This window comes from Dipodomys merriami, unplaced genomic scaffold (assembly GCF_024711535.1).
Source record: "Dipodomys merriami isolate MVZ:Mamm:240054 unplaced genomic scaffold, mDipMer1.0.p SCAF_5, whole genome shotgun sequence".
Lineage (NCBI taxonomy): Eukaryota > Metazoa > Chordata > Mammalia > Rodentia > Heteromyidae > Dipodomys > Dipodomys merriami.
In genome coordinates, this window is record NW_027206068.1 from 33,231,382 (window position 1) to 33,244,292 (window position 12,911).

The following is a 12,911-nucleotide window of genomic DNA, read 5'->3' on the forward strand; positions in this document are numbered from 1 at the left end:
TAGCTTCTAAGATTTCTCCTGATACAACCCATTCCTAAACTCAAACTATGTGATAGAACAACCTATGCCTCCATTAAATAATTTGGGGCTCTACAGAGACAGACTGGGGTAATACTGTCAGTAATAATTTTGTGTCTGTTAGTATTAAACTGAGTTGGTGTTTATATAAATTGCTACTGAATACTTAACAGAATATAACAGCTTTAGCCCATAAAAGCTTCAGACATTTTTTGAGTTAACAATTATGCTGCTTTTAGGATTTGTGGGAACCATAGTAAAAGTTAGAAATAAACTAAATAGCCAATAATAGAGGATAACTTAATTACCAAATAGTCTTCTGAATTATCTTAAATTCCCCTATTCATGAATATGTATTCAAAGACATTAATGTGTAAAAGTAGGGAACATCATACAAATATATGTGAACTCATTTAAGAAAAATGTATCTCATCATGTATATTTTAAAAATTCAAATGAAACACAATTAGATTTTTAATTGTTAGTTACTTTCCAGTGAATCTAATGTTATCCGATTATTGATGGTTTTTCAGTTTTTTATTAGGAGAATGAGTTAGTTTTGAGGAACAAATACAGCTTTTCTCAGGAATATAACCTATGCTATGTGAATGTAGCTAGTGGCATTGCATACCTTGAGGCCAATGCTCATTAGTGAACTGCCAGAGGCAAACTATCCCTACACTATGTCATCTCTCTGTTAAAAAATTTCTACTCCAAGCAAATGGAGAAGGTTTCAGTAACAATCCTCACTACCTGAAACAGATCTGGAGTGGAAATTAAACATAAAACTTAAATCAGTCTATTTTAAATGAATTTAATTAATCATCTCAACACTATATTCACTCTCCAATTGAACTAATCACTTTTATTAACTTTTAATTATTTATTTTAAAAACCATCACACTACTTTAGACAAAGAGATACTGTTACTACTCATAATGGAAGACTCTTGTCTTCAATATTCATCTTTAATATATATAATATATATATAATATAATAAACATGTGTTTATATATATATATATGTATATTCTTTTTACTATGTCAATTTAAAGGCTTTTTAAAAATTCATACCATGGTCTTCTGCGAACATCATAAAGGTCAATCTTGTTTGGAGTTCTACTATTATCAACCCATGGTGATGCTTGAAAAAAAGGAAGTAGAAAAAAAAGAAATTAAGCCAAAATATTAGATATGTTCTACAAATATAATGTAAAATTTGAGGGGAAAATGCAATCATAAAATTCAATGCATATCTTACAAATAAGAAAATGAGGGAAAAGGTAGGGTTGAGAGTGATGGAGAGAATAATGTTGGGAAAAGTGACATAAATCAAGATACATTGTATTCATAAATTGTGTCATTGAGTGAGAAATCCTTTGAACAACTACTTAAAGATTTTTTTAAAAACTCACAAAATGCCATAGATACAACAGTCAGATTATTATTAAGACTGTACTTTCAGGAATCATTTCTATAGTTCTTTACAATAGTCTGATTATTGACAAAAATATTCAAATAGGAAGCATGATCTTCGTGCCCTTGATATTTTCCTTATTTAGAGTAGAAAACAACACAGAATATACAAAAGAATATCGGTGCAAGTCAATTCTCTTTCTTCACATTATTCCAGAGGTCTTCTGGTACCAACTTCCATGTATTCCCAATAGACCTTAATACATTTTCTTTCCACTCTTTAAACATAGAATCCACCTTAGTTAAAATTTTATTTGCCCTTAATGGAAATTCTGGTTTCAATTATTTGATCATGACATTTCCATTCAGTGCAATCCTATCTTGTTCTATATAAAACTGTTTCTCTTAGATTACCTTAAGATAGTATAGTTTTTAACTGGCATGTTCATGTTCCGGACAATGGTCAATCAATGTTATAATTATAATTAAAAGATTAAATTATAAGTAAAATAACTCTCCCAAATTTACTTAAATGTCCTAAAGAAATCCAAATAGAGTCAATAATCTTGAGTTAGTTTCACACTTTTTAAAACCATTTTTCAGTCATCAGAAAAAAACCCATCGAATTGTATTCATTTTCAAATGCAATTAATTTACAATTGTCTAATTAAATCTGAACTTACTTTAATTAAAATGTTCTTCAAAGCTCTACTTTGATGTACACCAGACCTCATGGAGGAAAAAAGTGCTGATGAATTGGATGATAATTTGGTAATGGAGAAGTCCTCTCCTTGAACATGTTCAGACATATGACTCTTGAAAAACATATCCTCACTCTACTCACTAAACATTATATTGAAAATGAACTATACAACTTGTGGGTTGGACCAGGAAGGAAAAACTGTGAGATAGTGGGAAGGGGTAACATTGTTCAAAAACTAATGTACTCTATCGGACTCACGTAACTCTAAACCCTGTGAACATAACCTTTACAAACAAGACCATACTAAAGCTACCAGCACAACTACATTTATTGCAGCATTATTTACCATAGCTAAAATATGGAACCAACCCAGATGCCCTTCAGTAGATGAATGGATCAAGAAAATGTGGTATATATACACAATGGAATTCTATGCCTCCATCAGAAAGAATGGCATTGTCCCATTTGTTAGGAAATGGAAAGACTTGGAAAAAATTATATTAAGTGAAGTAAGCCAGGCCCAAAGAAACATAGGTCCCATGGTTTCCCTTATTTGCAATAACTAGTATATGTATGAGTCAAGCAGAAAAGGTCAGATAAGATAGTGTTAAGTGAAATGATGCCCAAGATAAGGACACAAGTGGTTTTTTTTTTTCTTTCTTGCTATTGTTTCTAACATATTTATAAGATACCAGGTGATTTTTTCGTTGCTCTGTATGTACCTCCCGACAGGATAACCCCTGGTTTCACTGTATTTGTTGGTACAATTTGGGGAGCGGAAGGGAGAAACAAATTATTTAAATAGGGATACAGGCTGACCCATTAAAACAATGAGATATACAAGATGCTACGTAAAAAACAAACTTTACATTTAGGCAGGAAGGCAGAGAGTAGGGGAGAATGTAGTTGGGGAGATGGGAGGGAAGGGATGGTAGGGGGAAAACAAAGGAGGTGGCAAAATGCTTGATGAAAAATGTACCCATTACCTTGCTCATGTGATTGTAACCCCTCTGTACAGTATTTTCACAATAAAAAACTTATTTAAAAAACAATAAATAATTTTTAAAAATCCTCACTCATCTGATGTGTGTGTGTGCCATAATCTAATTTTCATTTTCTTTATTGAACAATGATGGAACTTATGGGGAAGTATATTAAGTCAGTTTTATTAGCCAACTAAAATAATTTTGCCCATTAGAATATGCCAAAAATACATAGAACTAAGTCTCTTCTTCACTTACAAATTTTTTTCATTATAAAATCATTTACTCATTTGTAAAGACTAATCATATTTACACAAAAGTGTGAATTCCAACATAGAACTCCCCAAGAACCACTTACTGACACAGTCACTGAAAATGATCTGTTAGACTTACTATTTGTTTAATTAATTAAATTTTCATTTGCAGAAACTGTGTCAGTGATACAAAATACCATTTTGGTAGCCCTAGCATTAACTAGCAGAAGTGCTGGTAGATATACCATTTCATTTTCAGATCTCTTTCTGTAATAGCTGACTCTCCAGGTTAGTGTCCTGGTAATAACGAAAAGTTTAGAGAGACTATCCTAATTTTTTGTGCCATGTTTTCTGAGTCTATATTTGTAGTGCTCCTAAACTCCAAATGCAACTTTTGGTTTGCTCAACAAAAATGGATCTGGGTCTTTTCAATACTTTTCTTTTAGCAGTTGACATGATATGATGCGTCATCAGCAGACAATGTGAAACAACGAATGAATCAAGGCCCTGGGCCTCCAGCTTTTGGTTTGCGATTTCACAGGCTCTAGTGAGAACTGCATGCAGCTTCTCTGGTGCTGATTGGCTCAAAACTGATACTGATTAATGTACAAGCTGCCACAGTGTATACCACAGCAATAGCCATGAATTGAAAGAAGTCAGCTCTGACTTTAAAATTATTTCAGGACATTGTAATATGAAAGTTTTTTTTTAAGTTAGAGCACTAATTTCTTTACAGAGCATATTCATTTAGGATTTGTTTCCACTACTAAGTGAAATTAACTGATATAAATTACTGCCTTCTGTAAAATTTATACATTCTTTAAAGACAGAAAAATTAAAAAGCTATGATTTACATTATGAGCTAGACCATTAAACTTTAATATCATTTATGATCTTAACTGGTTTCTATTTAAAAATATTAATAATCAGATATTAGATGTTTGCTTTTAAGTAATAGCTGTGATTAGACTAAATTAGGATATTTATATTATAGTGATATTGAACAATATAATTTCTTCTTGTGATATTATTAAGACATAAAATCCTATTGTGGTATGTGGTAGAACATTATTTATATAAGCTCAAAAGTATGGAAGATCAAATACTAAGAGAAATAGTGAGCATATATATATATATGTATATATATACATATATATATACATATATATGTATACGTAAAATTTCCCTGAAAAAAAATAGGTTTCATAGTCAATGAAAAAGAAGCTACAAGCCGGGTGCCTGTGGCTCACGCCTGTAATCCTAGCTACTCAGGAGGCTGAGATCTGAGGAACGCAGTTCAAAGCCAGCCCAGGCAGGAAAGTCCGTGAGACTCTTATCTCCAATAAACCACTAGAAAACCGGAAGTGGTGTTGTGTCTCAAGTGGCAGAGTGCTTGCCTTGAGCTGAAGAGTGCAGGGACAGCATCCAAGCCCAGAGTTCAAGCCCCCCGACCGACCAAAAACAAAGAAGCTACATGTCCTGTAAGGAAATCAGAGCAAAAAGAAACGGAAACATTGCTCATTTTATATTTCTTCTAAGGTATCTCATAAGATTTTAGAATGACAGGAGAGAGACAAAAACATCCCATAATGATCATTGATAAGAATAATTTTGACTTGAGGAAAACACTGAACCATGGACGTGCCTTTGGCTAAGTCTACTGGAACATTAACCTATTTCACATGATATAGAAGGTGGGCGAGCAAACCAGTGAGTTATGCAGATGTTTGCCTGTAACTGACTTCATTCTGAAATGTGTGGTAGACCACTATTTTTAAGAAATTGTTGGTTTCAAAGCCATCTTATAATTAATGTAGTTTCAAGATAATAGGAACATTTCTTTCTTTTTAGGTGCTAGGAAATGATAAAGCAAATAGCAATGCATTGAGGACTGATTCTCTTGATAGAAACCCCACTTTAAATGACAGCTAATTGCATTTCCATTTAATAAGTTCAAGTGCCCTTTTCTAACTCTAAGAAGAGGAGGAGGAGGGGGAAGGGGATGGGGGGCAGGGGGAGGAGGAGGAGGAGGGGAGGAGGGGGAGAGGGAAGGGGAGGAGAAGGGAGGGGGAGGAGGCAGTGGCAGTGGCAGTGGCGTCAGAGAAGATTTAATAAGAATGCCCTGAAATATTTCCCCTGGTCCACTTGCCTGGATCTAATTGGTGTATTATAACTCTAGGCATCTCTGAATGACAGGGCCAACAAACTCAATAGATTTTGCTTTCAAGTAAAAATCAATTCATTGATAAATACACTAGATAGCTCACCAAATTTCCAGTAATAGAAAGTGCTGCTACTCATAACTACCATTCCAGGACAGAGTCTCCACAGTTCCTAATAGCTTCCACACCAAGGTCCAGGGTGAATTAGGTTGCTTAAATGACTGTGAATTATGTACTCACATTCGAGGAAAACAAATAACTGACATCTTCAGAATGTATCTTGGACAAGATAAAGAAAGCTTTTTCTGTAGCCACTGGGGTGCCACAAAATGCCTTAAAGTTCAATCTCAGATATTCATGTTTTAGCAATAAAGTTAATTCTCACTCATGTGACTGCTTCGCCAAGCAATTACCAGATATGTAAAGCTGAGGATCGCTTTCACCTTCTTCAGCTTTCATACAAGCAGTGGAAATGGAAGATTCCATAGGAAGGCATGCCCAAATCCTCCCAGACTCGACCTTGAAGCAACACATACTAATTCACTCATCTTCTATTTGGAAAGTATTTCCTATGGTTCTACACAGACACAAAGGGGTCTGGCCAATAAATAGATTGCAAAGCAGTCATTTTCAAAAGAATGTTTACCATGAAATGGGAGGACTGAACTTAACAGTAGCTGACAACCTCCACTCTGTGTTATAGTTTGGATCTACAGTGTCCACTCAAAAGGCCTAGATGTGTGCATCGTTGAGATGTGACTGAGTCCCGAGGGATATGATCTAATCAATAGATTGATCCACTAATGAACTGATCATTAAATAGCATTATTGAGAGGTGGTAAAAATCTTCAGATTTTTGTCCCAGGTCTTCATGTCACAGGGCCATCTTCTTCACCGTGAATCAGATTCTCCATGCTTCTCACCGCAACGTTCTGCCTCTTCATACTTGGGCACTTTAGCAAAGGAATCAAGTGACCACGAGGCTAGACAAACTCTTCTTTCTTTAAGTTTTCTTCTTATGTGTTATATCAAAGTAACAAATTGGCAAGGTGCCCGTGGCTCAGACCTTCAACACTAGCTACTCATGCATGGCTGAGCTCTAAGGGGAATAGTTCAAAGACAGCCAGTGCAGGAAAGTTCATGAGATTTTTATCTCCAGTTAACCAGTTAAAAAAAAAAACAAACTGGAAGTGGAGCTTTGGTTCAAGTGGTCGAGTGCCAGCCTTAATCAAAAAAGCTCAAAGACAGTGTCCAGGCCCTAAGTTCAGGATCTAGGACCAGCCAACGCGCGCGCGCGCGCGCGCGCGCGCACACACACACACACACACACACACACACACACACACACACACACACACACACAGAGTAATAAAACTGGGTAAAATTCAAGAGGAGATGAAATCAAATATCTAGTAATGTCCACCATTGGTTAATTTTGATTAGTTTTCTTTTCTCAGCAGTATCTTCAAAGAAGCCACCTCTGACATGAGAAATGTGAATGGGCTAAATTCTAAGCCTAGTTAATACCTAGAAGATGTCAGACTTAACAATTACTTAAATAAAATTTAGAACTGAGATTACTGACAGAAGAAATTCACTGCAAGAAAATAATAGTAGGAGTTAACCTGGCCTTGATGTTATACTGTGTGTATTAGTAATGAATCCTTAGCTAAATCTGTAGAAGCAATATAACTGTTTGAACCCTAAATCAACTTCAAGCTTTTAGACCTGAACTAGAAACCAATAATCTAAGAAAGCTGCTTAGCCCCAAGCATGCCCCAGCACTTGTGCCCTGAAGGGATTCAGGGACTGTCACAGCGTGATCCCCACAGAACGTACAAGGAACAGTCAGATGGGGTGAAGAACCTGCTTTATGTAAATAAAGACATTTTTATATTTCTTCCCTGACAGAACAGAGGGATCTGTATTTGACATTCCTTACTCTTTCCAACTCTTTGAATTGAAGCTATTCAACAGATTCAGGCATATTTGGGCAGCAACTGGGATGAATATGGTAGAGAAAATATTCAGTATTCTGTCAAAGTAAAAAAATTCATAGTAGGTGCTGAGACTGTTACATATAATCAACAGAGCTTGGATACTGAGTTGTTCATTTTGTTGTGGGGACTTTGGACTATTTTAGGGAATACTTGAGTGTGGTTCACAGGGGGGAAAATATGTAAAGGCACTTGACATGCTAGAGAAAATGAATTATCTGAATTTTCACCATAACACTGAATTATACGTTTCCGGCCTACAATTTTACTTGGATGTTCGGCTTAATTTAATTAATGCCCGTCATGTTGTATATATAGGGCTCTATATCTAGTTACCTTGTAGCCCTCAAGATACAATAAATCACATCCCATACTTACATAAATTGTGATGATTTGAGAAAAAAAAGGTATACTCTAAACAACTTCTGAAAGAAGACAAAATTGGCCATCTGTTGTAACACACACAAAATCAAAGAACAAGAGAATAAGATTGCTCTTGGAAAGCTTCCCCGTAGAAGTAAGTCTAACTGGATAACACAAATAATTAAATACCACAAATAATTAAAGACCAGTGTGTCTTTTAGAACAGTTTTTTGCTACCTACTGGAAAAAAATAAAAACTGGTGATTTTAGGGTTAAGGTAGTTTGTTTTCATAGCGTCAGGGAGGAGAGTCTAGAAGGGCTTTCTGTGTCATCTCATTTCTCTGAAATGTTCTTAATTAGGCCTCTGCCTCACATCCCAGACACCATTATTTGTGGTCTTTCTCAAAAGACAAAGACATGTGCCCTCCTCTATTCCAGGAGAACTTCCCCACAGCCACACAGGACATTTCTTACCTGACATGGGGGAGAATTTACACACCGTGTGGTAACAGATTTTATTTTTAATATGGTCTGAAACCTGGCTGAAAACATATACTGTACTAGCTACAAAGGAGAGATGCTGGGGACAATAACCATCTCTCTGCTTCAGCTATCCAATGACAACTTGTATTTTATAATTTTTTTCTGCCTTCATGAAAATTTTAATCAAAGTATCAGAACTTATATATTGCTGGATCTCAGTTACAATACGGATGAGTAACTGATTAAGTCCACATACATTAGACAGACTGAAGTGATAGATTTCTGATAAAAATTGTGAAAAAGAAGTAGTCATGGACTACAGTCATGGAAGAAGTTTATAAACTATGGATTAAGAATGAAGTGACTGAAGCCAGGCTTACCCCTGTAATCTCAGGAGGCTGAGCTCTGAGGATCAGGAAAGTCTGTGAGACTCTTATCTTCAACTAACCACAAGAAAACTGGAAGTGGCATTGTGGCTCAAGTGGTAGAGCACTAGTCTTGAGGTGAAGAACTGAGGGACAGCGCCAAGGCCCAGAGTTCAAGCCCCATGACCACCACTAACAACAACAAAAACAAAAGAATGAAGTGACTGAAGAAAAAAAAAAGGGCAAAACCTTCCTATGGAAAAAGGAAGTCACAGAGCAAAAGACAAGGCATGAACAGTACTGCAGGAGGCGAGGGACCAGTAATCAGTAATAATGACTTCCAATAGCAAAAGAAATAAGTAAGGCCCACTCAAAAGATGACTTCCATTTTATTCATTTTTTGTTGTTGTTTTGTTTTCATTTTGGGATAAGTCTCTCCATGACCTCAAACTTGAGGCTCTCCTGCCTTAGCCTTTCAAATGTTGGGATTACAGATACAGTTCTACATATCTGGCTTCCAAAGGTTTATGAATGACAGATTATGTGGCTCTGAATAGGAGAATGGTTTGGGATTTATTATATGGATACATCAATACTAACATTGTAGACAATGAAATGCTAGGGTAAGGCAGTGTCTTTCTTATTGGAAGGAGAAAGAGAAACTTGACCACAAGGCATTACTTGGAAAATGGTCAGATATAGAGTTTTAAAACATGAATCAAGGAATAACTATGAATTAAAAAATAAATATTCCATGGAAAATATAAAGATATTAGAGGCTTTACAAAAGAAAAGGGAAAGTGAGTGAAGGAAGAGAAAGAAACCATACCTTTGAAAAAAATATATATTAGTGTTGGTCAGCTAGTTCCAACAGTGGAGAAGTTCATAATACCAACAGACATTTCACAGAAAGTCTTTTCAGTAGATTATGAGGGTGTACGACTTTTTCATGTTTCATTTTTCTTTTAGAAGTTATTCCTGATTTCATCTAAAAACCTTTTATAATAATAAAGAACACTGAGATTTTTAATTTTAATTTTTAGTTTAAAAAGCATAGTCATGTTCATTGAATATGTGTGATCACTGAGAAGCCCTTAGAATTCAACCTGACACAAACACAGAAAGCTATATTTTCCTTTCACTTTAAAATTGTACATGAAAATGGTTATCAGACTTTATGTAATTTCAAGGGATATCATGTCAGGTTTATTATGTGTGCGAAAAGGGTTGCTTTTATTTCATCTTACTTCTTGACATACTTATCTTAACAAATCCAAGTTTGCTCATTCACTGATAAAAGAGAAATAAATTCTTCCATTATAAATTTTTCACATACACCTGGATTCTGCAGAAAACTCTTTCGGGTCAGTTGTAAAGTCTTACCATCTAGTACACTTGAGGGCTTGCTCCATGTTCTTTAGGCAGACCGCATCGTAGCACTGCTCGGGTACCCGCATCAAAACCTTGCTCATGGTTCACCATAACATGGCTTTATCCAAGGAGCAGCCACTTACTACTAAGGTGTTTCAGTGTAATGTGACTTTGACCAAGTTAGCGTTATGGGATGAGGGATATATTGTCATTATAAAAACAGTGTGGCCCAATATCCAAATTGCAAAGTTGGTTAAAAAAAAGGAAGAAAAGAAAAACATAAAGCTTGTACTTCCAATTCCTGTTGATGATTACTGAGTCAGTAAGCACTCACCTGGATAGTAACGAGCCAGGCCGGTGGCACTGCCAAACACCTGCCAGAGCAATGTGGGGTCCTCATCGCGATTTTTTTTGAAAACGTCATCTAAGGCACTGGTCCAATTGAGCTCATTTAACACAATTGTTGCTGAAAAGAAAGGGAGAAAAAAAAGTCAATTCACTCATACTCATATTTTAAAAAATAAGTCTAAACTTACTTACAAAGTAATATACATTTTCATTGCTCTTCATGGTAGTGGCTCAATTAATTTTTCAGCAGACAAAATTCGTAGCTGTCTGATGCCTGTTGAATGTATCTCTAAACATCAAAAATTACATAGCATAGTACCTTTCCCCAGTGGTGCCAGGCAAAATTATATCATGTCTCAGCTTCAAACTACCAAGAGCTATCCAGAGACACAAAACTGAAGGAAGGTGGGGTAATAATCTCCCACTGATTTCTTTGGTCTTGCTGAAGAAACCCACAGATATGCTAGGGTGGAGTCTAAAAATCACTCTTCAACTCTTGAGAATTCGAAACATTTGTAATTGAGCACAGCTTACAAATGGCATATATATTTATGTATATGTGTGTATGAGTATGTGTGTATGTTTAGTCTGAATAAGAACAACCTCATTCAAAGGGTTGAAGATGGGGCTGGGAAGGTGGCTCAGTGGTAGAGCACTTGCCTTGCATGCCTGAGGCCCTGGGTTCGATCCCTCAGCACCACATAAGCAAAAAGAAAAAAGCCGGAAGTGGTGCTGTGGCTCAAGTGGTAGAGCGCTAGCCTTGAGCTGAAGAGCTGAGGGACAGTGCCCAAGCCCAGAGTTCAAGCCTCACGACCTGACTCCCCCCCCCCCGCAAAAAAAGGTTGAAGATAACACTGTTAGAAAAATAGGAACTAGTTAATACGTTAAATATCTCATCAATGAATAAGAGTCTTCATATCTGTTTGTGCTCCCTTGGTTACTTAATTAATATTTAAAATATAGTTCTAATTGGAACAAGGTGATTGATTTTGATATCTATTTGTAACTATTAACAGATTTGGATAAGTATTCTAGATACTTATCTAGAAGTTAAAAAATTGTGATATATTTCTGATATGAGAAAAGATTATATATACTTTATAATTATGAGCCTCCATTTAGCATCCTAACTCTAATGCATTATAAATCAACCTGTTACAGAATACAGTACCCTCTATATTCAATATATAGAGATAATTTCAGGGCATTTTTTTGCATGTAAAGTAATCATCAAGCTTCCAATAGCTGAAAAGATTATTACTAAACTCTGCTTTTGAGACTCTGCTCAAGCCTAATCACCAGAAATGTGCTTTGGATATTGATTGTAGAGACAGTCTTATTTCCCTCTTTTCTCTGACCATAGGGAACAAACCAAACATATCAACCATGATTAAATCACACACAAGCTTTTATAAAGGTAAACAGAAAAGAGTTTCAGTCTAGAAAGATACAAAGCATCTTTTTATTTTTTTCCCTTAGTTGGTATCATTTACAAAAAAATGAAAACAATAGGATTGTTAAAATTGTTCAGGGACAAGCAGCCTGATGCAGTTCTCATTATTGAAGACTAACAAGATTTTCATCTTTATGGATGTGATTACTTTCAGAAAGATCAGTTGTGTGTGCGCGCGCGTGTGTATCTGAATATTCATGAGCTGGGCTAGATCCATAGTGCATCTGAGATACTGGAGAATTCATATTCAAAAGCATGATCCAATGAACTCCAAGTGGTGAGATATATGAAAATTTATATTCAAATAGATAACCTGAACTGATACTCACCATTCATGAATATTTATATTATACATACAGAACATCACAGGAAAAGAGGGACATTGTATTTTTGTTAAACATTCATGGCCTTTATAGTAATACTCATAAATAATGATGTTTATTTATGATCTAGTTACATACAGTTCATTAATACACAATCTCTTCTATCTCTTCAATTTCCTTGACTCTTTAATTCACATCAAGCAACTACTGACATCTAATTATTTTTAATGAACTGTTATTACTTTTCAAGGCTGCTAATTTTTTCTTAATTTTATTTGATACCTTAACTATTACTAGTATAAACTGATAAACCATGAATTATATGATCTTGTACTGGGTTAAAAAAATGAGGTCTGAAGTATTTCTGTAATCAAAGCAGTATAGGTTTTAAATTCTTAGTTTATATGGTAGAAAATTCAAATTTAGATAAGCCATTACTTAGATAAAGTTTTAGAGTATTATTCTCAAAATGCTTTAATCTACAAATAAATAAATTATGAAAAGAAAAAAATAAAAGTACAACCTGGGTGATTGAATTGATTTTTAAGTTAACTCAGCATGCATGTGTGCATGCATCTTATATATATGTATATATTTCATATTAACAAGGCCTAAACATAATAGCAGCAGGTAGCAAAGGGCGAGGATCGAGGATATGGTCACTACATCTGTT

At 35.3% G+C, this 12,911-nt stretch overlaps 1 protein-coding gene and 1 pseudogene across 6 annotated transcripts in view; one reads left to right on the plus strand and one right to left on the minus strand.

Moving 5' to 3' along the window:
• The window catches only part of Cacna2d1 (calcium voltage-gated channel auxiliary subunit alpha2delta 1), a 368,458-nt gene that overhangs the window by 82,329 nt on the left and 273,218 nt on the right, over positions 1-12,911 (minus strand). For all 6 annotated transcript variants that reach the window (XM_069996360.1, XM_069996362.1, XM_069996361.1 and 3 more), the window contains exons 7-8: positions 10,449-10,580; positions 1,092-1,161 (exon numbers count right to left, since the gene is read on the minus strand). In XM_069996360.1, coding sequence (XP_069852461.1) covers positions 1,092-1,161; positions 10,449-10,580 — 202 coding nt within the window. The remainder of the gene's footprint in view (positions 1-1,091; positions 1,162-10,448; positions 10,581-12,911) is intronic.
• Positions 1,467-1,558, plus strand: LOC138810286 (small nucleolar RNA U3; annotated as a pseudogene).